General features: G+C 45.0%; 1 protein-coding gene across 2 annotated transcripts in view; it reads left to right on the top strand.

Moving 5' to 3' along the window:
• The window catches only part of LOC147673095 (uncharacterized), a 152,415-nt gene that overhangs the window by 119,193 nt on the left and 5,587 nt on the right, over positions 1–27,635 (top strand). Inside the window, exon 1 of one of the 2 annotated variants that reach the window (XM_086946796.1) lies at positions 25,579–26,787. The exons of the other annotated variant lie outside the window; for it this stretch is intronic. Coding sequence (XP_086802922.1) covers positions 26,271–26,787 — 517 coding nt within the window. The 5' untranslated portion in view covers positions 25,579–26,270. Of the gene's footprint in view, positions 1–25,578; positions 26,788–27,635 lie in introns of those variants that run through there. 2 annotated transcript variants of the gene reach the window in all.

Below are 27,635 nucleotides of genomic sequence, written 5' to 3'. Positions count from 1 at the left end.
GGATTGATATAGAGAGCGAAGAGTAGTGGCAAACAGGGACATCCCTGCCTTGTGCCTCTTGCAATATTAATATAACCAGATTCTGACCCTAACATTAGGAGTTTTGCTTTGGGACGTAGATACATTGACTTAATAGACTTCACATATTTAGGGCCAAAATTAGCACGCGCCATGACTACCCACAAGAAGTTCCATGAAACACGATCAAAGGCTTTCTCAGCATCAAGTAGGATCATTGACATCTGGTCCCCTGTGACGGACGAGGCATCAAATAGGGCAATAGCCGGGCAATAGCCCGGCGAGTATGGTCGGTAGTCCCCTTGCCCGGGACGAAGCCATGCTGCCACGGAGAGACCAGATGGTCAATGACCCCACTGAGTCTGACAGCCATCACCTTTGCGTATAATTTAGAGTCTGAATTAATCAAGGATATTGGGCGATAGGATGTTAATTGCTCAGGCGGTTTCCCTCTCTTTGGGAAAACAATAATGCTAGCCTCGTCCCAGGAATCTGGAGGAACACCATTGCACTGGACCCCCAGAAATAAATCATATAGAAGGGGACATAATTGTTGACCAAGAATTTTATACAGATCGATCGGCAATCTATCTGGGCCCGCGGCCTTGCTAGATGCTAAAAGCGATAATGCAGACTCTACCTCAGCCAGCGTGATTTCACTTTCTAACTCTTCCCTGGTGGTATCATCTAGTAGACTAACAGCCTCCAAGTTATTAAGGAGGTTTGCCAGAAAGTAATCAATATCCTTTTTGGTGGCAACAACTTCTTCTGAATATAGCTTTTGGTAGTATTTTTGAAATTAAAGGATGATATCAGCTGCTTGCGAGAAGGTCTGCCCACCGTCTACAATTGTGGAAATGTTATTTATTACGTTTTTTTTACGGGTTCGGAGTGCAAGCTGCTTGCCCACTTTTTCACCGCTTTCATAAACCTTCCTCCTGTAAGCTCTATAAGTTTGGGCAGCTTTCTGGCTAAGATTAGTATTTAACTCAGCTTTTATGACCACTACCTGGAGTATCTGGCTACTATCATCTTTACCTTGTGCGATTAAGGAAGTATGGTATCGCTCAGCTTTAGCCAGAGCCGACACCATTAACTCATGGTCTTTTCTTGATTTGGTTCTGGCAAAATTGTGAAAGCTAATAATCTCCCCCCTTAAGGCGGATTTGTAGGAATCCCACACTGTATTTCTGGAGGCGCTAAACCGATTTATATTAAAGAACTCTTCTGTCTAATTTTTAATATGGGTGATAAACTCATGATTAGACAAGAGTTTCCTATCGAACGACCAGGACCGCCGTTGTGTGTATTGCGGATCGGCTGTGATGCCAAGAATGAGTGCATTATGATCGGAAATTATTCTTGGGGGTTTGTTAATTATTGCTTGCGGTGCTAGGTCTCCATAGACGAACATGTAATCAATCCGAACTTGTTTTTGGTGGGGATGTGAGAAATAAGTATAGCCTGGGTCGTGAGCATTGTTTTGCAGCCACACGTCAATTAAGCCATAACTACCCAACAATCTTTTAACAGCCTGATACACCCTTGGTTTACGACCAATATATTTCTGTTTGGAGGTAGTGTTACAAACAACGGTATAAGTGAGACATTAAAGTCACCACACAAAACTAGTGGGCCCTGCCAGGTGGCCAATTCAGCTTCAAGTACCTCAAAAATTGTTGGATCGTCGTGGTTTGACCCATATATGGTACAAATAGTAATACCACAAGCTAGTTTAACAATAGCCCATCTACCCTGGGATCTGAGAGATGACGTACTCCTAAGCCAAGACTAGTGTTTGCTAGGACTGCTACGCCCCTTATGTTCGAAGATTGTGTCGAGGCTATCAGTAAATTATACCCCTTCAACAGGATTTAATTTCAATAGCTCAGCCATTCGCCGTCGTTTATCCCCAGATAAGAGCCCACCAACATTCCAGGTTTGGACACTTAATCTACCCATTACTTATAGGAAAAGATAGTAGGATCACTTTGAACGGTGTACAGACAAAATATCGACTCCAAAATATCGACTGGACATAATATCGAGTTTTAAATATAGACTGGACAAAATATCGACTGGACATAATATCGACTACAAAAATATCGTTTTTCAGGTAAGTGAAGTAATATCGACTGTATAAAATATAGATAGCAAAAATATCGAATTTTTAATAATATATAATATTTTTTAGTGTATTTTTATGTAATAATATGTGTGAATAGTGTGTATTAATGTTATAAAATATTTTATTAAATGAATTTTGTTTTTATAATAATTGCGTAATGTAATTCTGTAGCGGGTTGTGGGTTTATAGGGGAATAGGGTGGGAAGTAATTTAATAATAATTAATTAATTAATATATGTTTGTTAATATTTTTAATTAATAATTAATTGATAATTAATTAATATTAATCCGTTAATTAATTAATATAATTTTGAACATATTTTGTATTAGTAATTAATTGTTAATTAATTATTTGTAATTAGTTAATTACATTAATTAGAGTAAATTTTTAATATATTTAATTTTGTGTTATTTTTAAGTAATTAATTTTGAAAAAATAATATTATTTATTAAAATAATTACAGCTAATGTTCTAATATATTTACTTTATTGTTATTGTTAATTAATAATTAATTGGTAATTAAATAATATTGATACATTTTGGGTAAAGGAGCATTTTTAGGGTTCAGGGTCAGTTTTTAGTTTTAGGGTAAAGGGGTATTTTTGGGGTTCAGGGTCAGTTTTCAGTTTTTGGGTAAAGGGGCATTTTTAGGGTTCAGGGTCAGTTTTCAGTTCATGGGTAAAGGGGTATTTTTAGGGTTCAGGGTCAGTTTTCAGTTCATGGGTAAAGGGGTATTTTTAGGGTTCAGGGTCAGTTTTCAGTTCATGGGTAAAGGGGTATTTTTAGGGTTCAGGGTCAGTTTTCAGTTCTTGGGTAAAGGGGTATTTTTAGGGTTCAGGGTCAGTTTTCAGTTTTTGGGTAAAGGGGCATTTTTAGGGTTCAGGGTCAGTTTTGGGTTTTTGGGTAAAGGGGTATTTTTAGGGTTCAGGGTCAGTTTTCAGTTCATGGGTAAAGGGGTATTTTTAGGGTTCAGGGTCAGTTTTCAGTTCATGGGTAAAGGGGTATTTTTAGGGTTCAGGGTCAGTTTTCAGTTCTTGGGTAAAGGGGTATTTTTAGGGTTCAGGGTCAGTTTTCAGTTTTTGGGTAAAGGGGCATTTTTAGGGTTCAGGGTCAGTTTTGGGTTTTTGGGTAAAGGGGTATTTTTAGGGTTCAGGGTCAGTTTGGGGTTTTTGGGTAAAGGGGCATTTTTAGGGTTCAGGGTCAGTTTTGGGTTTTTGGGTAAAGGGGTATTTTTAGGGTTCAAGGTCAGTTTTCAGTTTTTGGGTAAAGGGGCATTTTTAGGGTTCAGGGTCAGTTTTGGGTTTTTGGGTAAAGGGGTATTTTTAGGGTTCAGGGTCAACTAATAAGATTGTAAAAAATTATTTTTATTATTTTCATTTATTATTTAATTATTATAATTTAATTTAAGTAGTTTTAAGTATATTTTAGTAATTTAAATGTAATATTAATTTAATTTAACACTGTTTTTAATAAAGTTGATATTTTTTACATCTATATTATTGTTAACGATATTTTGTACTCGATATTTTTGTACTTACCTGTTTGTAGATACAAACTCGATATTTTGACTGTCGATATTTTGTCCACGATATTCTGGCAAGTCGATATTGTGTCCGTCGATATTATTTCAGTGATCCCTTTGAACAAATACAATTTTAATTTAGGACGTTGCTCAAGCTCAGGCTCTTTTCCGTTTATTTTCCCCTTACTTAAGCCTCTTGCTGACAAAACTGGTTCTTTTTTAGCTTTTTCTCCCCCCAACCCACCCCCACTCCCCCTTCACTGCCTTCCTCCCCACCCTATCCTCACGCACTCCCTTACAAACCCCCACCCCAAACAGTAGGCAATCAGACTCAACCAGAGTCTGGGTGATGCAGTTACAGCACAGCAACTGAGCTACCACCATCTAAAGTGCCAAAAATGAAATAATAAATGAATACCCAGAAAAGGGAAAAAAGAGACCACCAATACTAGCAACATACAATTAAGTACTAAATTACAGCCCTATAATGTTTCCATGCCTCCCACCATGACCAAGTCATAATCAAATCCTAATTAAATGTCTACATTTATCAAAAATTGGAATTATCCAAGCCGGATAATCAAAACCGAAGATCATTGTAAAGAAACATGAGTAAGCAAACGTCATTAACATGAATAATTTATGAGTCAGTTCATCGAGATATGCCTTTGCTTTGATTTCGGAATGAAAGAATTTTGTGTGGCCACCCAATACAATTTTAAGCTTCGCAGGGTTGTTCAAGTATACTTGGGCACCTTTATCTTGGAACGGTTTGATCAAAGAGCGTAGCCGCCACCGTCGCTCCTCAGTTGAGTGGCAGAAGTCTGGTCTTGTGAAATAAGAGAGCTCATTATATACCAATTTATGGTCTGGTCTTGCTTTCTCAGCCACCATCTGCCTTAACAAAAAATGTCCAAAATAAACTAAAATGGCTCGGGGATACACCCCAGGTTTGGGTGGCGGGTTAAAAGGCATCCGGTGGGCACCTTGGATTTCGGCATCCCAGTTCCAGTTCTTAAATTCCGGCATAGACTCTCTGAATAGTTTTATTACAAAGGCTCGAGCATCCTCCCCCTCCAATTTCTCCGGAATTCCCAGAATACGCAGATTAATACGTCGCTGCCGATTGTCGAACTCCTCCAGCTTCCATTTAATGTCTATGACTTCGGCATCCTGAAGTTTAATTCGCTCAGAGTTCAGAGGGGCCTCCTTCTCGTTCGTCATAACCCTGGATTCCATCTCGGTGACTCTTTCACCTACCAAGTTACAGGACTTAGAAAGTTTCCTGACAACTCCTTGCATTTTACGAAGTGCAGCCCGGGATCTCTTACTGTCCAAAGCTGTCTCTTCCCTATGTGCTGCAATAGCATGTAAAATGGTTTCGACTGCTGAATGCGATATCTCCGAGGTAGCTGAGCTTGTAGGGGCCCCCCCAGATGTAACAACAGATTAGAAATAGAGTGGTTATCGGCCGGACCACACTGTTTAAGTCTGGATGTTGATTTGGGATTGGCTCTGACAGTATTAGCGTTCAAGCTCTCCTCACAGTAGCTGTCCTCGGAAGAACTAAGCAGAGGTTCCGATTCAGACTCTTCATCTTCCGAGCCCTCTATTGAATCGCCGTCATCCGACCATTCTCCCACAACATTGATTCCATTCTCATCAGAAAAAGAGTAAAACTCGCTAGGCTCTTTATCCTTCTCCTCAAGTAGATGAACCTTTGAAGAGCTTTCCCCTGACGTATGCTCGTTTACCACTTGGTTCCCAACCATCAGGCCAGAGTTGTCAGTGGGTTGGATGAGTGAGGGTGAGCTCGGGAGCCGAACAGATATGGCTGGTATAGGTATAATCGGCAGTCCCGTAGGTAACACTTGTGTTGAATGCTTTACCCCAAGCGAAGTTGCTTCACCTTGTACCCCCAACACATTTTCCCCTGCCCCTGAAAACGACATACAACTCCCTTCCAGTTCTTGAACCACACCAACACCACCAACACCACCAACTGAGATCCCACCAGGTGTAATGGGTTGGGCAGATTGGGCGGATTGAGCAGACTCAGCTGCATCGGTGCTACTTACAGTTATGATGACTGTTGGGGGGGGTTGCCCTGGGGCCGTAGCGGTAGAAGTAGAGGTAGCTCCAACCATCGAGTTAATAGTAGTATTCAGCTGAGGCTCAGGCTCAAGTGTTGCTGTGGGAGCCCCAGAATTACAACTGTTTATTCCCGGACTATGCATTGTTTCCTCGTTGGCGGGGCTGTTCAAAGTGTCTTGGGTAGCCTCCTTTCCAGGGTCTTTCTGCGATCTGCTCTGCACTCCCTTTTTTAGAAACAAGTCCAGTACTGTACCCCCGGTGGTACTCAGTTTTCTTCTAGTGGCATGGCGGTCTGTCCGTAGACCGCGAAGCAGCACTACGCCTCGTTCCCGTGTGTGAATTCCGGGGTTGAAATTTTCCGCCTGTCGCTTTACATGCAAAATTGGTCTTACCGTGGATTATAGGCGGCATAGTTCTGGGGGTTTCGCTAATCAGATACAACTCCCTTGCTCCCTCAGTATCACGGGACAACCGCTGACCCTGCACCGTAATACCACAGCCTATCAGCTTCCTTCTGCTGCAGCTCCAGCAAAAGCTTCGGCTCCAGTTCCGCCGAAGGGATTCCGCCCACATTCGCAGCCACAACAACCACAATTACAGCAACCACGGCCGCGGCTATACTATAGCGGCTACACTGTATCCTCCGACTGCTTAACGGGGGGCAGTGCTACAATTTCATCTTTGTCGCTCGTGTGTTTTCTGCGGAGCTACTGGATCCTGCAGCAATTATGCCCCTGAAAACGGCTGCCTCAGCTGCGGCGGCTAGAGCGCGGGTAGCGAAGGCTGCCAGAATCCTCCGCAAAGAGGCTGAGCGGCAGCAACAGGAGGAATCACTGGACGATGAGGAAGGAGGCAACACCCTTTCTAACACAGGGAAGTCCAAGACTAGAAAACAGCAAGCCTCCTCAGAGCGCCCCCGAGGTAAAGAGCAGAAATCCAAGGAGGCCCACAACCACTGCAGAACAACGAATGCCACATTTCCAGCCCTCAAATACCTCGAAGACTTCCTTGGGCACCTACACTCTGCTGGCCAGCGCCGTTAATGGGACCTCCCTAACATAATGAAACTCTTCCACACATTTCCCTCCTATACTCCGTGCATAAAATACATACTAGAGCCTTGAAGGGCCTGTTGCAGGTGGACATATGGCAACGCTGCCTCTCCATGTCAGAGGCCCGAGAATGTTATAAACTTCTCTTCTCGTTGTTTTGCTTCTGTCCCCAGTACAGTTTGGTTGCACTCTTGATCAGGCGCGGTGCGTCCATTGGGGCGTAGGGGCATAGCCCCACTAAGCCCCATGGACCTACCGCGTCGTCGCTAAAAGCCAAATACAAATATTGGAAAAAATCGCGCTATCTGCCGGCCGGGAGACACCCGACTTTCCCGGAGTGCGCAGGGGGGGGGGGGGGAGGATGGGCCTGCTGCAGCTGCGCAAGTGTATTTTTGGGCACAAACATGCCCGCGCATGCGCAGATCGTTTCCCTGTGAATTCCCCCTTAGAGAGAGGACCAGGGGGCGTGCCGCAGCCCCCGGGGTTACACAGGGCGACTGGGCGAGGAGTCATGGTGCCCGCCCAGCCAATCCTGGCATACAGCCCCAGGATTGGCTGGTCAGTCAACTCCTGTCACTTCAACCACTCTGCTGCCAATGTTTCATGTGGAAATGTGTTTGTGGCAAATATACTGAAAAGGTGGTTCAAAAAAGGCATTGAGTTATTACCACGGCGAGGTGGGGTGAGAGGGGAACACAAGTCCAGGAGCTCCGGCCGCGCTCCTGAGCACTGTCTCTATCAGACACATTGCGCTGATCCTGACTGTTAGTGTCTCCGCGCCAGGAGGCCCACTACATAGAAACCGAGAAATAAGCACAGCACCAGCAGTGTCTCAGCTCAGACCTCCTGCGGCGTTGAGCACAACAGCGCATACCTCGCCTGAGTTCACGCAGGATGGGGAACCCACTGCGAAAAAAAAGTGTGTTGAAGTCAACCTGGAGTCGGGTGATTATCAGTTTTCGCAAATTTTGAAAGGAAGCTGTGATTGTAATACAAGCTTCCATGGTCTGTGGGTAGCCTGCGCGCTTGTATACACTATACAAATACATCTAAGCAGAGGCTGAAAGGCTAGGTGGAAGTCAGCAGCCTCTGTGAGGCGAATCCACAAGTTATGCCAGGAGGAGGCCCAATATAACAATTGTGGCCTTATATTACTGTGTAGAAAACCCGCCCGCACTTCCCAGAGCACAGAGATAAGAAGCCCCAGGCAGATGACAAAAAGATTTCACTTAGAACAGAGGAAGACAGTCTGTAAAAGTATGAAAACCGAAATAAACATACATTTTCCTGTGCAGAAAACGTTTCTCACTAAACTCTTAAACACACTGAATGAAGTAACAATGCAGTCATTTGACAGGTGTAATGATAACATAAGATCCCCTTTACTAATTCTAATTCCAATATTGTCGTTTATTAAGCAATTTAATACCCACAACATATCGGTATGCCCTCATGCATGAATGAATGATGGATGCAGGATGGATGCAGGATGGATGGGTGGGTGGATGAAGAATGAATGATGGATGCAGGATGGATGCAGGATGGATGGGTGGATGGATGGATGGATGGGTGGATGCATGAATGAATGATGGATGCAGGATGGATGGGTGGGTGGATGGATGGATGGATGGATGGGTGCATGATGGATGCAGGATGGATGGGTGGATGGATGGATGGATGGATGGATGGATGGATGGATGGATGGATGGATGGATGGATGGATGGGTGGATGGATGGATGGATGGGTGGATGCATGAATGAATGATGGATGCAGGATGGATGGATGGATGGATGGGTGGATGCATGAATGGATGCATGATGGATGGGTGGATGGATGGATGGATGGATGGGTGGATGCATGAATGAATGATGTATGGATGCAGGATGGGTGGGTGGGTGGATGGATGGGTGGATGCATGAATGATGTATGGATGGATGCAAGGTGGTTCGGGCACGCTCGCTCGCTGTGGTGCAATATGCAAATTAGTTTACGCCTCACCACTTTCAAATGTCAATAGCCGCCCCTGCTCTTGATCCACGGAGCATTTGAGGCAGCCTTTTGCCTCATGAATTCTCATTCTGCAGCGCCCTCTGCTGGGAGCATGTATGAGGAAGGAGTGGCAGGACAGAGGCTAACGGGGGCATTCCAGCGTTGCCCGTTGCCGTACGTTGTCCATGAGGACACCTACACATGTTGTGGGCGAGGAGGCATGATCATAACGCTGGGGGTGCTCAAAGTTACATTCCCTCAGCCCGCACTGAAAGCTGCTCACGAGCCATCTATGAACAGCTCTCTATTGCTGCGATTGTCGCGCCGCTCCTGGTGAATTGCACTCGCTATATTACACTGCCGCTTGTCTCCGTAGAATGTATTTGCATACTCTTGAAAGAAAGGGCTAAATGAAGAGCTAAACGGGTTTTTGAGCTCTGAAGCCGGTTGTTAAATTCCTTTAAAAGTCAGCAGCTTCTCCCGATATCGCAGGCAACATTTCCAAATAGCTGGTAGAATCCTTCATGCGTGTTCAACATCGGACAGCCGGCCTAAATGACGAGGACAGACTTGCTGTGATGGAGCCGTTCTCTCTCGCCCTCTCCTGGTTGAGATGAAAGCTGCAAGCTCTTGACTGAGTGCATCAAACAGGGGCTGATGGTGTCGCTGTCGCTCGCAGGCGCTCCTCGTCTTTGTTAAAGCTCAAGAAGGTCACCGGTTCTTAGTAACTAAAGACTCGCTCGAGAGGGTGGTTCCTTGGTATAAGGTTTAACTAACTCCCAGTGCATGTCTTTATTTCTTGGTGCTAACCCCCTCGCCCCCGTTAAAGAAGGACAGGAGGGGAGTTCTGATCGTTGCAAACACGGGGCTCTCTGGGACACGTCGCTAATAGGATCACAAAGGCAAATGGGAAATCCGGAGTACATCCTATGCGGGAAATATGAGGCGCATCCTAAGGCACTGGAAGGTCAGAGGTGGTTAATTAGTTACATGAAACGTATGTCTGCCATATGACGGGGTAACTGTGCATATGATGACGATGGCTGGTGTGTGATGTGACACTTTAGTATATAAAAGCAATGGCAATCATTGATGCAGGCTGTAATTTGAGTGTATATCCCATCTGTGGTTATACTGAATAAGCAGCTACCTATATCATTTTCATGTGAAATATGACAGTTGGGCGAGCTCACTACGCTCGCTTGATACACTGATACACATCAGTCATCTGATTTTTTTTTACGCCTCACCACTTTCAAATGTCGCCAGCCGCCCCTGTCTGGAGGGTGCCTGTGTGTTGTGAAGCAGAGGCTACAGAGAGCACAATGATCACTCAATTCCATCTGCGAGGAGCCAGTGGTTTCTCGGTGCATGGCTCCACCTAGTGGCCACTGTGGGTTTGACATGCACTGGTTGCTGTTCATTACTGGCGGTCCACAGGGAGCTTCGAGCCCTGCCCTGGCAGGTCGAGGACCTGCCTCGTCTCGCACGAGCTCAAAACTGTCTTGAATATTTATTTATTTTGAAGACAAGATGACAAAGGAGGGGCATGACGTTGTAAATTAATTTTGGTCCAACAACTGAACTGACTGACTTTGCTCTTTTTACGCTTTACAACTTTATTCTGTGGGTACAGTTTTGAGTGTGATCTGTCATGTGCTTTTCAGACTCCACTCGGAGTCGATGATGGGCCCCCTGGGGGGCTTCTGGGGCTTGGGCGGCTCTGAGGGGTCATAGACGCTGGATGATCAGATACCAGATATGGGTTTTGGGTGGTGATTTTTGTGTCCAGAGGTGTTTCTGTGGCATTACAGTTAGAGAGACTTCAGTCCCACAGGCAGAGGTCCCAGGATGACGTTGCCACGGTTTGCTGACACCGTTCGCTCTCTGGGTGCAGTGCTTCTCTTAGACCCACAGGGGGCGCCAGCGTGCTGCCACAGAGTCACAGGGGAATGAGTGGGCGGAGCCTAACGAGAGTGACGGCACAAGCTCCAAGCTGAAGAGATCAGTCTGCCACTGAGTGACTGTGCGTGCTTGACGTGAATGTTCTAGAATATCAGTGTATGAGGAAGCGCCTCGTGGCCTTACTTCCATTGCACAGGCCCCCGCAGCCCCTGTGGCCTTGGGGACCCCAACACTTGAACGAACCCCATTCATCTGAAGGCCAATCAATATCTGTGAGATAAGGGAGACACTGGGCCCCTCTTCACATTCTTCAGGGGAGGGGGCGGGGCTTCATGCAGCCCTAGTTATCTTCCCGGAGAACCATGGCAATAGAAAGGGGAGACTTGAAGGTGGGACTGGACCCTTGGGGCCCCAAGGGAGGAACAGCATAGCTCTAAAGTACCTCAAGCCGCCTGCAGGCAGATGCACAAGGAATCACTCATCCAAAGGGACAGAGCTTTCCATGGTGGAGCAGGTGCAGTGCACCGGGGCCCAGAGGACTGAGGGGTCTACTGAACCTTCATTACTGCTGCGTTTTACTCCTCAACTAGAAGTTGGGGGTGACTTGTCCTTGCCTGCAGTGGGGCCCATGGCACTCTTGCTAAGACACTACTCTTCCTATCTCTGCCTCTTGCAAAAACCATCTGGGGAGAGTGCTGAGCTGAAGAGCCCTGGACTCTTTGGGGTCCCTGTAGGATTGGCATTATCTGCCGGAACAAAGGAAGCTTTTAACCCCCGACTTCCGGTGAACTCTTGGTGACACTAAGCTTACTTTGTCCAAGTACTCATCTGCCACTAAGGAAGGCCAGAGAGCCTCCTTGTAGGGTAGCATTACCCCATGCCTAGGTGAGTGGTATGGAGTGGACCCCTGTCTCAAATACTATTACCCGCTAGGGCGAGCATGAGCTCAGAACGAGCGATACTGCCCGCGTGAGTGAATACTGGAGTGCCTAACAAAGCTACCCCAGAGGTCAGTGCAACCACACCATGTAAGCGTCTGCACTAAATAACTAGCATTGGCAAAGTCACTAGGTCTGGTTTGTTTGTGAAGTCACAATTTCTGACTGCTGCTGCTCGACTTTTAGTAGGGGGTAAAAAAAGTGCTACCCACAAGAGTTTCCTGGCCTAAAGCTTGCATGCATGTGCGCGTGAAGGCACGCAGCCACCATCTGCCTTTCTTATCTCTTCCTCGCCATTATTTTCAGGCAACCATTGCTTGTCTTTATTATCTTTCTCTCCCTTGCACACTTTTTAGGTCTCGACTATTATATTCCGCAGGGATGGATAGTCGAGATTATAGTAGGCAGTTCAAAACCTCTACCAAACTTACGGATCGCGAACAGTTCATGTGAGTATGCGCGTGCACACCATCGCCAGCCACGTCACATGACCATTTGTCTGTGCCTCGCATCAGACTTCAAAGGCTGCCGCTCCACTGCCCCCCGCGTGCACATCACGCACCACCATTTGTCTGTGCCTCGGCATCAAACTTGAAAGGCTGCCGCTCCCCCACCCACCCGCCCGCCAGCCACAGCAATGCCGAGAGCTTGTTTTTATTTTTTTTGCGTGCAACTGGCATAGCGCTCAATTGGCCATAAGACCGGCATCTCCGCGCTTTTGTTTGTCCAGGGATAGCATCTGTGCTGTGGCATGGGCTACTCCAGCTCATTTACTTGTGGCCTTTATATTTATTTATAGATGACAGCTGTAACACACTCATGTAGTTAAAACTAACCGCTTGAAATAAATTTCAAATACATTCAGCAATTAGTCTCTTTGTGCATAAGCATTGAGTAAGCCGTTGGTACTCGTTTCTTGACCTGGGGAGGATGAAGATGTAGGTCGGTCTTGTTCAATGCTAGTTCGACCGCTGGCATGTGATGTCAGCCCTCGTCATTGGACAATGGTGCACCCTCTCTCCTCCAGCAACTCGTTACTGCTTTTTACACTCTCATAAGCCCCTTTTCCTTTGTGTTCCCTTCTCTCTTCTATTATTCCTGTGCCCTCTCACACATGCAGGCTATGTGTTCCCGTCCTGTCACTGTCTCATCCCTTTCTCTATTCTCGCGACCCTCTCTTCATTCGCTCCCCATGTCAGACTGCTCTCATTATCCCATTACAACTGTTTCCTACATATTTTTCATCTTCCACTCCCTTCCCCACTGTCTTCCCCTTCCTTCATTGCTGTTGTCCCCTCTCCTTGTCTCTCTTTCCCTATTACCTTCCCACTTGTCATTTCTCTATCGGCCTGCTGTCTCCCCGCCCCCGACTTTCCAACCCTCGCATTTCCCTCTCTTTCTCTCTCTATCCTATTCTCCACACCATGTTGTCTATGTGTCTCTCTTACAGCATCTTCTCGTTTCTTTTCTATCCTCTGGTTTCACTTCTCTCTCTTGCTCCGTTTATTTTCTTCTCACTATCTCTTCTCTCCTTTCTGCTCTCACTCTGCCATCGCCAGGACGAATCTTGAACTCAGTCCAGCCCACAGCCGTGAGGACCAAGGAAGTGCTGCAGGCAGGACTCAAGGTGCGCCCTTCGTGAACTCATGGCCTCCGCTTCCAAGTGCCTACGTGCGCTTCGTATGCAGAGTAATTAATATTGCCGTCTCTGGAAGGAAGAGTCATCCCAATTATGATGGGGAAACTGCTTGTACTGGCAAGTTGGGAATCCGAGGAGATATGTTTATGCACATTCCGCGCCGTCTTATCTCTGCCGCCGTGGCTACTAGAGAAGCAAAGCTCTGGCCGTCATGGTGAGGTGGGTACACACATACAGAACAACAGATTGCAGTAACCAACATGCCACATTGAGCGCTTTGCAGGACCACCATATGTGTGAGGGAGCGAGGGGGTCGTCCTTCCCACGTGATATATATACCACAAGTCAATTTAGATGCATTGCTTATGGCCCCGTCAGTAAGTACCAATAAAATACACGATTAAACACTCAGAGACCGATACAAGAGCTTAACGAAAGATAACTATATTTGAATAGATTTGATTATAAAACACAGTGCACAATATATAAGACCCATTCCTCAGGACATGAGCGAGGACCTTTGCTGAAAAATTCCAGTTCTCCATATGTGAATTATTTCTGCTGAGGTCGGATGCAGCGTATATGAAGCAAAACAAATGGAAGTGTTACTGGTTTTAAACAGCGTTTTCACCAATAACAATTCAATGTGTAATCAAATTGAACTTTCTCCATATCACTTCAATGTGAGTCTAAAGATGTGCATTGTGTACCGAGGTGAACTGATGGAATATATACTAAGATAAAACATTTATTAACATTATCTGCACTCATTATAGTTTACAATTACAAAGCTTCATGGCGAATAATGTCATGAAACATGCTTTAGATGTATGTCTACAAAGCTGTACCTCAAAATTGCCCATGTGTTTATAAAAGATAAAAAAACACCTTTTAATTGGTTATTGGTCGTTTAAAAATAAATACTTAATAAATATATATGCTGGAAAAAGTCATCCACCACCACCACTTCCACCACCACCACCACGTCCACAACCACCATCTCCACCACCATGTCCACCACCACCACGTCCACCACATCCACCACCACCACATCCACCACCACCACGTCCACCCCCACCACGTACACCACCGCCATGTCCACCACCACCATGTCTACCAGGTCCACCACCACCATGTCTACCACATCCACCACCACGTCCACCACCACCATGTCTACCGCCACCACCATGTCCACCAAAAGGACACCTCACTCTATCTATCTGTCGCCCTCACTCTATCTATCTGTCACCCTCACTCTATCTATCGCACTCACTCTATCTATCTATCACCCTCTCTCTATCTATCTATCGCCCTCACTCTATCTATCGCCCTCACTCTATCTATATATCTATCTATCGCTGGCAGACTCCTGCAGGATTACCACCACACCTACCTCCACCACCACGACGTCCACGTCCACCACCACCACCACCACCATCACCACCACATCCACCACGTCCACGACCACCACGTCCATGTCCACCACCACCACCACATCCACCACCAGTATGTCCACCACCACCATGTCCACCACCACTACGTCCACCACTAGCATGTCCACCACCACCACGTCCACCACCACCACGTCCACCACCACCACAACATCACTCAGTGCCAGCACAGCATCACTCAGCGCCACCACAGCATCAACCTGTGCAACCATTCAACAACAACTGGTTCAAATATGTTCTCTCAATGTTTCAAGCTTTATTACAAATGTCACAAAAAGATGTTAATATTTCACTTCTGTTCTTGGATTCCCGTCACAATAAAATACACTGAACATAATCTTCACAAAAGTTATTTACAAAAGTTTAAGCTATTGCCATTATAAATTACAATAACTTTTATTTAAGTATTAATTATTGAAAAAAATTAAAAGCCATTGTTATTTGTAATATCAATACATCTAAGTCACATAAATACAACACATATTGCATTACAAATGCTATAGGTGTCACATTTGCGAGAGTTAAAACTATTGGCATTGTAATTAACAAAGCTATTCATTTTGTTATTTTCAAAAACCAACACATAAATAAAAAATGTGTCATTTACAATACCAATAGCTCAAACTTTCCTAATGCGAGACCTATTGCATTGCAAATGCTTGTTTTCTTTCCTTTTCACTCTGTGTTGTCCTGTTTGTTCATCATTTTCCTTTCTCTCTTTTCTTTCTTTGTCTGCGCCTACACCCCTTTGCCATGGTATTTCGTGTTTATATATGAAGTAAAGGGTATAGGTAATTATGGGTTGCTCTACTGCACAAAAAAATGCAAAACCGGCTCGAACAGACCAACCTCGCCCCGGGGGGATGTTGTCGCTCTTGACAAGCGCAGCCGAAGAGTCGTGGTTTGTGTCTCTGCTGTTCCTCACCCCCAGGTGATTTTCCACAGGTCTCTATTGATTGAAGGGCGCATTTAAAATAAAACTGGTGTTCGGGATTAATTTGACTTTTTATTCTCAATAGCATCCTCTAATTCTGATTATGTTATTTGTAATGATATGAATGTTTAAATTAGGCGGGGTCTGATGGTATGGAAGTCGGTGACAACATTACAGGCTAAACGAGATTTTTTCTCCATTACATCAGGACTAAATTCTAATAGGTTGAGGCACCTCCTGCTCCCCATTATGTTTACGAATATCTGTGGCTGGCGGTTTATATCGCTAAACATCTTGAGAGTGTGATCGCAGGATAGAACTCCAGCCCTCCCCCCACGCCCCTCCTCTCTTGCCCAGAGGTCACTTTGCTGTGGCATCATCATCATACCCTTTTCTGTCACACAGCCACATCCCGAGATGTCGTAGACCATACTATCACATGTACCCACACTTAATGATATAGAAATACAACGTGGAGTGTGTAGGCATGACGCATCCTGCATATATAATATTTAAATTAGGTAACATTCTTAATTAACAACGCAGCGAACACTCTAGACATGTCGAAAACACGTCTTCACGAAGCCAACAATACAGACAGAAAATCAAGTGTTAAGGGGTCACCCTGGAGAGCACCAAACACCACTAACTAACTTGCCAACACACCCAACAAGCATTGGCATAGCCAATAGGTCCCGCATTTGGGGCCAGATGTAGGTCGCCCAATACCGGTCGGTAACAGCCGAAATTACCGAATTTCGTCTGTTACCGACCGGTATTGGGCTTTTCAGATGTAGGTGGCATTTTTGTAGGATTCAGTATTTTACCGAATCGGTAATTTAAGGATTCAGTAAAATACCGAATTCTTAGCATACCGATTCGGTGAATTACCGAATCCAGGATGTAGGGAGCACTCAAGTTAGTGCATTCCTCCGTTAAGGATTCGTTATTTACCACCAACTAGAAGTTGGTGGTAAATAATGAAAACCTTTGAAAAAGCATTTTTTTGTGCTTTTCCAACAGTGCCATGTTGCATACATACATGCCCTTAGGGCATGTATGTCTGCAACATGTGCACCCATGCACAATTGAGGGGTGCAACAGGGTGTCAAAGTGACACCCTGACACCCTTCAATGTTTCCCCCTTGATTCAGTAATTGACATTAATTCCTATGGGCCTCCAGGCCCATAGGAATGAATGTCAATTACCGAATCGGTAAATACCGATTCGGTAATTACCGAAACTTAACGATTCAGTAATTTTTTACGAAAAATTACCTACATCCCATTTGCCTGTTCTTAAATACCGAATCGGTATGATTGGGTTTTCAAGAGTCAGTAAACTGGGATTACCTACATCTGGCCCATGGAACCTTATAAGTGTTTAGCCATGCAACAGTTGGTGTTGTTGCACCAAGGATATTCTGCTGCATAACTAAATACTTATAGGGTCCAAAAAGCGAGACCTATTGGCTATGCCAATGCTTGTTGAAATAAGTCTTGGATATGTGAGGAGGAAGCCTTCTCCGCTTTTCTTTTCCTCGTGAATCTCGTACTTGTTTAGTGCAGTTCTCGCCTCTTTTGCTTCCTTCAGAGATTTTCTTTGCTGGGCCCCTATAAATCTTTTTTTTTTTTAAATCCTTGTTAGGCCTGCACGAGCAAACACAGTTCATATGAGTGCAAAGACAGTCCAGATTGAGGTAAGAGGGCAATTGGCAGGCGCCACTGTTTGCTTGCTCGGTTTTCCCACAGTGTGCACAGAGACCATCGCTCTGCGAGGCGAGGATTGTTTGAGTTTCTGAATGCATGCAGCATGTCTGAAAGAGTCACAGTCAAAGTTCAGATTATAAACCCCACATTTTTCCTTTGTAGTTTGTGAAAAACCATGTTCCCCACAACGAAAAATGTCACCTCTTCCCCTTTTGGGAGTGCATTTCTTGGCAATAGATTAAAGCCGTCATTGGTCATCAGCAGCAGCAGTTGCATGCCTGAGTGTGGGATCCGTCGTCCCTTTTGATTCTTAGTGCTGGGAAAGATGTGAAATGTCCTTTCAAAATACATGTCACTCTTTCCTATGTCCTTGTGTCCCCCCCACCTCAGTTCACTTAAAACCATTGGGTTCCCCCCTGGAATGTTGAATTGGAACGTTCGAGGGGTCGGGCAGAAGGAATGTTTTTCACACTTTGGGTGGAAGAGGCGCTAGAGAAACGGATCTATTTGTATGCTACAGAATCAAGAAAGCTCTTCAGCACTTCCATGCACCTGCTTACTTCCATACAGCAGTCTTGGCGACAACGGATGGGACTGTTATGGTGACTCTATAAAGAGGTGTAGGTGGTAGGATCCTGCGACACCTTGATGGTGCTCTAATTCCTGCCTGCCATCCTTCTAAAGCCTGGTGTCACAGGATAGGCTGTCCTCAGCCTAGAAGTCTTTGCTCCTCTCTCTTCGTGCTACAGGGATTTGAGCGGATAAGTCCTGCGAATGACCCCTCCTTTTAGGTTATGTGACCATGAGCTCCTGCCGTCTTGCTTCTCTCGGGTGTGAGTAGCTGGAGGCAGGTTCTAGATTTATCCCTTTTTTTTCTTCTTGACTGGATTTTTCGCCGAAGGTAAGGCGCTCCAGGTCTCGTTCTGCACCGGGTGCCATTTTTAGTTTCCAATTCATTTTGTGCAGTCTTGCGTTCCACTGCGGAACACCAATATTAGCCTGTAAATCCCTCATCTGCTCCATGTCCCCCATTCTGGAGCATTCCTGAAAAGAAATATAATAATAAAAAATATACCAGGATCTAATATTAAACAGTTCAAATATATATTGTGAACAATTGACCTTCTATCTTGTAATTTTTCTTGTTCCATTTCATTATTCCACGAATCCTCTATTACACATCTACATACTGCAATTTTCTCCTTTTTAAGTACGCAATGCGATCCTCCGCAAAAAGTCTTGCAGAACCAGTGAAAACCTTCTGTGGCATATCGCAAAAGGCATTCTTATAGATTGTTTGGGATCAGAAGATCAAGAGGCCTTCCGAATTCTACCTAAGGTTGAAAAACCTGAGGGAGAAGATGAGTACGATGACTATGAACAAGCCTTAGCGCGTCTTGAAGGATATCTTAAACTTACAATTAGAATTACTCTTGAAAGGTACCAGTTTTGCACTTGTAGAGCCAAAGAAGGTGAATCTTTTGATAAGTCTTTGACTGCACTTATTTGTTTTTAAATATATGTAATCAATGTTAATCAAACAATACAATGAACTACAAATAAAGCATGGTAATCTTATGAAGTCAAGCAGCCAGCAAAAGAACATCCCCTACCCGGAATCCGCCCCTCGCCCCATCACTCCCTATCATTCAAAAGGAATGACCACATCTTACGTTTACCTACCCCTTCCATACCCTGGATCACACAATAGCTAAACTCCCCCATCCTCTCCAGTCCCAGCGTCAAACTCTGGCCTTCTCCCCATCCAGGACCCCATATTTTCATATATTTACGCATGCATCCCTGCCCCTCTTAAACCATTTTCTCCTTCACTTCGTACAACGCCATCTCTCACCGCTCTATCAATCTCGGACAAAGCGGGATGCCCCAATGTCTAGCAATGTCTCTTTGCTTTCGCGTAACCCAGGTTAATCAAGAGCCTGGCGTAGTAAGAGCAGCCTGATTCTGTTCAAATCCCCAACAGCACCCAGGATGCAATCAATGGTAGAGGCTCCCCAACCACCTCCCTAGGTGTGATGTCACTCCTTCCCAGAAGGTAGTACAATTTGGGCACACCCACAGCGTGTGGAGGAAAGTACCGCTTTGGCCGCACTATCTGAGGCAGCTGTCATCCATAGCCTGGCCTATAGTATGTAACAAGTCGGGGGTGTAGTAAGTTCTATGTAGGATTTTAAGTTGAATGAGATTGAAATGAGCCTATATTGCCACCACTCTGGGGAACTGTAGTGTTTATCCCCACCCCCCCCCCCCGCCCCCAGTCCACATTCTCCGATTCTCCCACTTCAGCCTGCCATCGTTCCGGAGCCTTGTTAAGTCTCCTGATTATTTATTAACCGTGTCTCATACGTGAGAGAAAGACCCTGCTGTCTATATAGTTATCCAATAGCCAGAGCTCTAATAGGTAATGCATCTTAGTTTCTTCATTCCAAGGGGTCCTAGTGTGTAATGCAGGTTTTCAGTTGTAGGAATTGAAAGGTCTGTGATGAGTCTCCTTTCCACTTTACTGAGATCTGGTATAAAGACCCTCTTATTCTCATTAGGGCAAGGGTCTGCAGGTGACCCCTTCCTGGTTATAGTTTTTAAAGGAACTATTAAACAAATAAGGCCTGGAAACTGTGACCCCAAAAAGTTTAAGCCCATAACCGTAACATCTGTAATAACTGAGCGAGACAAAAACCATCTAGCAACTTACTGGCAATTTTGTTAGCAGAGAAAATGATTATAGGCAGGCATCAAACAGGATTCAGGCTGAGACATGGAGTGAAAGTAGCACGAACTAAGGATCTGGCAAGATCAAGGGCTAAGCCAAGCGATCCTACGTTTAGATATCTCTGCAGCCTTTGATCCAGTCGACCATGAACTGTTGTATCTTGAAAACAGCAAGATTCAAAGCTGAGGCTTTTGCGTTATTCCCCGTCTTCTTGACAATAAGGTCCATCAGAGGCTAGGTTAACCTGCCACTAACCTAGGTGGGGCCTCAGACCTATCCCTATACACTTTTCAATTTATACGTGCAACTCCTAAGCAATTTGAACAGCTGCTTCTCTTATGCCGACAACTCTCCATTGGCCCTTATAGGATTTTTATTATACCAACAGAAAGCATTTCTCTTAGAAATCCACTGGATACGGCCCTTTGAGAACACTCAGGAAAGATAAGCATTTCCTTCCTAGGGAAAGGTTTGTTCAAGTGCTATGCACTTGTGCCCTTCCACAGACAGATTACAATAACCACCTATAAGTTTAACAAACATGACTTCGCCAAAACGTCAGTGCCTTCCAAGCACGGTCTGGTGGCGGTAGAAATCTGAACATGCAACTAGTCAACCTTATAGACCAGCTATCCCAGTGGTAGCATGGACAAAGCAGTCTTAGCCTAAAACTTCAGAGAGCATGTGAAGCCAGCTGTTTTACCATATGTAACCCCTTGAATACCAAATGAAAGGACAGCACACAGGTTATATATAAAATATATATGTATTTATTACTGAACACAACCCCTCTGAACTCTTTATGAGGTCAGAGGCACAAGCACATAACAAGAGACTTAATTATCATACAATAAGTTGCACAAAATACAGTTGGGCCCTAGGGGCAAGCTAAACCATATACTAAAATAGTGGTATATGGACCACGTCACAAACAAAGAGTAGGCCTAGGGCCTAGGGAATCGCTGGGGCTATGCTGTACAACCAAAGGTTAGGAAGCAACAGGCCCACGGGATGCGTGTGCAGTGTCTAAACACACACGCGGGTTACCATAGGGATATAATGGGAACAAAAGAAATGGAAACTAGTTCTTTTAGGACACTTCCGGATGGACTAGGATAAAGCTACTAAAAACTAGGACACTAGGATTGTCAATACCCACAGGAGCACCGTAGTACTCGTGTTACCTCACCCACATGAGCCGGGTGCATAGGTGTCAAATTGTGTCTGGTTTCGTCACTGAATTCTATGGTGACATGTGAAAAGATGCTGCAGGCGACCAGGAGAGAAGTGTCTGGTTGGATCCAAGGGCGGATCAAGGATGAAGAGTACCTGAAAGCAGAGGGGACAGAGTCTGGGTCACTAGCCAGTGACCAGGAAGGAACCAGGAAGAAACCATGTGATGTTGTGAAGCAATCAGTTGATGTCGTGAAGCTTGTCTCTGCAGCCACGTGGACCAGGAGGTGTCGACGATGACCAGGAGCTGGATAGGGACTGTCCCACGAAGGCTCTCGCTGTCGGCGGTATCGGCTTCCGGATTGGAGTCAACAAGCCTTGGCAAAAGCAACCCACACAGGAATCAAAGATGGCTCAACTAGGCCAGTGGTGTAGTTTTAAAGGTTCGTCGTCAAGATGGCCACTAGCCAACAGGCAAGTGACCGGACAGACGCGTCAAGCACAAAAACACTAGCAGGCCCCACGCAGCACTCATAAAGTATGGAGGGCTGTGCGTTGGTGTAGAAGGTGTTCGGGGCTGGGGCTTCTTAATCCCCAATGCACAACTTCGAGGGAGCCTCAGAAGCTGCACAAGTAGCAAGTTGAAGGTTTTTCAAGATGGCCGGTCCCACGTCTCTCGTTGCCTCCACGGGTCTCAGTTTTGCTGGGACTGTGGATCGGGCTCAGGGAAGTCGGGAAGTCTGGTTCTTGTCAGGTTCTGTGCTCGGGCTCCGGTAGGAGCATCGACAAAGCAAACCACAGATCGCTGGATGTTGCCTGTTTGCACAGGGTGGTCACTCCTTGACCACAAGGGAGATTCTTCAGTCTTCTAGTTGCAGTAGAATGTCGAAGGTCCAGAGTTTTGTTTCAAGTTTCAGTCAGGATTAATCTAAAGTTTCTAGACTCAGCTCCTACCTATATACCAATCTGAGGGGCTGGATTACCCGCTAGGTCCCTCCTATGGGTGGAACCAGGGAAGGGGGTGGTTACACCCCTTTCCCTTTGTCCAGTTTCGTGCCAGAGCTGGGGCTGGAGGGCCCCAGCAACTGGTTTGAACTGGGCTATGCATCGGACACCTTTTGTGCCCCAAGCAGTGTATCATTTCATTCAGTCCTCCCTGCCCCAATACACTAAGGCCTGTCTGGGGTAGTGCTAGCACCTCCCAAGACAGGAAACCTATTGTCCAAGCCTCCCTCGCTGGAAGGACACCCAGCAGCAGGAGGTCAGACTTGTGTCTGTGGCAGCAGCATCCATTTTGTGATGCTGAGGCTCTGGTTAACTTTAACCGGGTTTAATAGGAACAGCATGACTTCTCCCTATAGAAGGGTGGAATGCTACCCCCGTCACCAGAACTGGTGAGGGGGTAGTATTCCAAAGCGTATGACACCCTACACGACATTTTTTGATAAAGCCAAACCAAAGTTAGCATTCAACCGCAAGGATTATAATGTACTTAAGAGTATATGGTATGGCTATATCATAGAACAGCTATAAGGACATGGTTCTGAAAGCTGCAGACAGGCTCAGCTCATGCTAGAGCACCATCTCACATAAAACAAGCACTCTGCCTCCAGGATTGTTAAGGCCTGCCATAGGAGTGACTTATAGGTATATATGTGTCTATATGTAATGGTAGGTGTAGGGATACTATACCTAAGCAAGGGGTGATTACATGACCTTGCCCCAGCTGAGTGATCAGCCAGTTGTGTCAATGTGGATGGCCAGCCAGGGGTGGCATAATACATGCTTAGGCTGTCCGGTTTTAGGTTTAAACCTATAATAACTGATAAAACACTACCGAAAGTAAAATAGCCCTCACCAGTGTAAACATATAAACACTGAAGAAACACCTTTGCAACCACAAACTAAATGCCATTCAAAGAAAGGAAAAGGTAATTGAAAGAGTAATTTCCATTTCTTCCTGAAGGGGTCAATACAATGTAACTTTGTTACATAAGACAGCAGCAAGAAAGACTGGGCTAACATTATTATGCTTGAGTTTTGTTGTTTAGGGAGGTCACTAAAATATTGTTATTCCTTCCTTTTGTTTTTTTCTGTTTTGTGGTCTTTGGTCTAATGATGCAGGGGTTTAGACGCATGTTTTAGTTCTTATTTAATTATTTTATTTTATTAACTGTAGAGAATCAGGAAATATATTTGATTCTTTCACAGATGGGTAAAATGGCTGGTTTAATACAAATCTTTCTCAATATGGACCATCACATTTACCCACAAAGAATGGGTGAAAACCTTTGAAACATCAGCTCCTTTTCTAGCGAGTCATTATTGATACTAGGTGAATTGCCAAACACCCTAGGCTTTAAACATTCAATGCAAGGTGTAGTGACAGGTATATGTGAAAAGAATGCGGTCACCAAGCATCTGGGATAGGTCGGAAAACATGACGCCAGATGTTTGGAAAACATGGAACGCAGTGTCACTTGGAATGGTGTTGCTAAAAGTTCTTACCAAGTTCAACAAAGATTTGAGGATATTGTTTGTATTTGAAGTAATTTAGCTACGTATGCGAAAATGTTGTGTGATGACCTGTCAAAACCAATACCTGAGCAGACGTGCTTCCCTGTAAGAAATCCTTGCCACTTGCTAAATGGTATGCTGAAAGCATCAATATTCAGAGTTAGTGAACAAAGCTATTGACTTTGTTGTCCTTTCTGGTACACTTTCATTCTGTGCAGGAACTAAAACGCAAATATTTCTCATTTTGTGCTTTGCGTGGCATCAATGAAAGAGTAATCCCAACTGTGTCATTTAGCCGGTGATTCTCAGCTGTAGAGGCCGTGAAAGCTATATTACCAATGTGGCAACCGTTTACAGAATTTGTGCTTAGTGATGACAAAAGTCAAGAAATGTGAGGATCTTTGGTCACATATTTATACTGATGTGATAAGAAGTACACTCTACTGCATTCTTACATTTTTACAAGAAAACATGATTGCATAATAAAAAAGAACTAAAGCCTGAAAACACCTTTGTCTACCAAGTGTTCAGCATACTTAGTGTAGATGTGAAATCTCCTTGTGAGTTGGCAAGGCAACACTTATAGGGCTAGATGTAGGTAACTCTAATGTACCGATTCATAAATACCGAATTTTACCGATTCGGTATTTATGAATCGGTAAATTAGAAGGAGGGAGATGTAGGTAAATCAAAAATCAAAAAATCTGATTTACCGAATCTGTAACATTCGGTATTTACCGATTCGGTAAATACCGAATCGGTATTGCCCATTGATTCCTATGGGCCTTGAAGCCCATAGGAATCAAAGGGCAATACCGATTCGGTATTTACCAAATCGGTAAATACCGAATGTTGCAAGGGTGCAGGGGTTGTCACTTTGACACCCTCTAGCACCCCAAGTACAGGCTTGTGTGCCATGTGGCACACATACATGCCCTAAGGGCATGTCTGTGTGTCACATTGCACAGGTGTGCATGCACAGATGTGCATGCACACCTGAATTCGGTATTTTACCACCCAATAGGATTGGGTGGTAAAATACTGACTCTTAAGGGCCTGTGGCACTCTTAGGAGTGCCAGCTACATATGGATTTACCGAATCGGTAAATATACTGATTCGGTATTTTACTGATTCTGTAAATTTACCGATTCGGTAAATTTACAGAATCGGTAAAATATAGGCCCCCTACATCAGAAAACCCTAATACCGGTCGGTAACGGCCGAATTCGACCGTTAACGACCGGTATTAGGGCTCCTACATCTGGACCATAGTGTCTTTGACACTGCAAAATGTTCCATGTTAGAATTCTTGCGACTTGGTAAGCAAAGAAATGTTGTGGAGAAATTCAGAAAATGTCATTTTACAGTGCATGATAAATGGCTGGCAATGATGAATTGAAGTCAACGAAGCCTCACTGAAGTACTCTGTACAGGTTCTAGATCTTTTCCATAAATGGGAATTTTGTACGGACTTTGTAAAGAACTGCTTAATTGTTGACCGCTTCAATAACTGAGGGCATATACGCCCAGTTCAAGGCATATTTTGCAGAACCTGTCCCAGAGAATCGCAATATTCAGGTGCACCAGTATTGGCATGTAAAGCTATATCAGTGCCAGAGTTAGCAAATTGTGTACTGGCTGTTTTGGCATTGACTGTCTCGAGTGCCAATGTTGAGAGGGGCTTTTCACAGATAAATGTTTACATGGGAAGGAAAGAGTGTGCATGACCAAAGACTCACTAAAGAAGTATTGTGTGTTGCACTACAATAAGTTTTATTTTTAAAAATGTATTTGAACCTCATACACCCTGTATGCACACTGTTTATAAACATGCAGAAAGCAAGCAATAAAAAAAGCAAAATGTTCCATTAACACTGTTAAAATACTTTCTATTCTTCTTAATTGCGCGAAAATGTGTAACCACTGATAAACACGTTTTTTTTTAAGGTATTGAAAACACTGATAAAACCCCACCAGAATTTACCAAAAATAGAAACTGAAAAGAGGAAAGCCTATGTAACATGTTGCAGCCCCTGGTAGGCCATGGATTCACCTATGCCCTGGGTACCTATGGTACACTGTACAGGGGCTCATAAGGTGACCCAATACCCAATTGGATATGTACCTAAAGTACATGGGGCCTCATTTATGAAAAGTGACGCATCCTTGCGGAAACGCAGGGGTGCGTCACTTTTCCGTACGACACGCTGCGCCAGAAACTTGCGGCGCGGATGCGTCATATCTACGGAATGACGCACCGTGCCGCAAGCGGAGGCGCAAGGCGGGGAAAAGGCACGCAGACGCGGCCGTCCTGACGTAGCGAAAAGACACGCAAGTGCGGTAAAAATGCCGTAAGTCGCATTTGCGGAACGGCGCACGTGTACGCATCGCTGCGTCACTATTACGTTGCGTCAGAATCCGGAAAACGCCAAAAACACGCGCATCTATCACCTAATTCTCCCGCAAATGGAAAAAATTGCCACCATGGAGCCTGAAGGACAGAGCAGCAGCCAAGGAAACCTGCCACATGGCAGCCAGGATGCCCAGCCTGCAACACAGGGAGAAACTCTTGGAAAGAGGAAGCGCAAAACAAATTTCAGTGCTGAGGAGAATGATACACTGATAAGTGAGGTAACAGACCACCAGCACCAGCTGTTTGCCAGTTCCAAATTGCCACTAGCCAAAAAAGAGGCCATTTGGCTGGACATATTGACCAAGGTGAACAGTGTGGGACAAACTAGGCGGACAGTCATTGACCTAAAAAAACGGTGGAATGATATCAAGCGCCGCACTAAAGAAAAAATGGCCCAAAACCGGAAAGACTCTGGGCTTACAGGAGGAGGCAGCCCATCACAACAAGAAGAGCTGGATGACCTTGAGGAGCGGGTTGCAGCGGTCATCCCAGAGGAGTTGGTCGTTGGAATCTCAGGGCAGGACAGTGCACTGCATGAGGAACTGGAAGAGACACAGGAAGACACACAGGGTAAGTCCCTACAAGGGGAAATGTGCAAATAAGGTAATGTTGTGCTGTGCAGAAAGTAAGGTGGGTGGTTCAATTACTGACGTGTTGTGGAAAGCAGGGTCTACAAAATGTATTGTACCACGGACATGCACATGTTACATTTGGGAAACAGCTACCCCTGTGCAAGTAAACCTATATGTCCAAAGTGAAGTCCCAGCCCACTGCTGCACCTGACAAGTGCCACACGCAGGTGCAAAGATATAACTACCCTCCTGAAAAGAAAATCACACAACATCCTGCAACAGACCGAGTGTCACACTTTTATGACTTGGACTGCTACCACTGTGCTGGCAGGATGTAATTTTGTTCATGTAGTGGTGCCACAATGTGCCACACCCACAATAATAGGCCACAGACAGCCATCTAACATAGTACAACATATCATGTCATTGCATCATTACCACATTAAAGTGTCAGAAAGCGCACTTCCAGGGCTGTTGCTAAGGGTAGACCCAGAAACATCTATGTCCAATTGACAATGTACAATAGGAACATCAAAATGTAACTATCATGCTGCGCAACAAAGATATGCATACACAGAGTCTGTGTAAGGCATGCAAACCTGAATTAAAACGTAATCTCCCCTCCATGATAAAAACAACATATCTCTTTTGCATTCAAGTGGACACATAGAAAGGTTAAAAATCTGTTCATGACTGCATCATGCACGAATGTGTCATTTCCATGCACACAAACACTGATCCCCTGCACAGCTGGACCCCCTGCAACATGGTGCAAGTCTGCCTGGGTTGGTGCATAGCAAGCATTGTGTACCTGTGTTGTTGCGAAGGACAGGTGTGCTGCTGAGT

The sequence above is a fragment of the Lissotriton vulgaris genome, chromosome 12, assembly GCF_964263255.1.
Source record: "Lissotriton vulgaris chromosome 12, aLisVul1.2, whole genome shotgun sequence".
NCBI classification, from domain to species: Eukaryota; Metazoa; Chordata; class Amphibia; order Caudata; family Salamandridae; genus Lissotriton; species Lissotriton vulgaris.
Note: the sequence above shows the minus strand (reverse complement) of the source record. Positions and strands in the feature narration are given on the sequence as shown.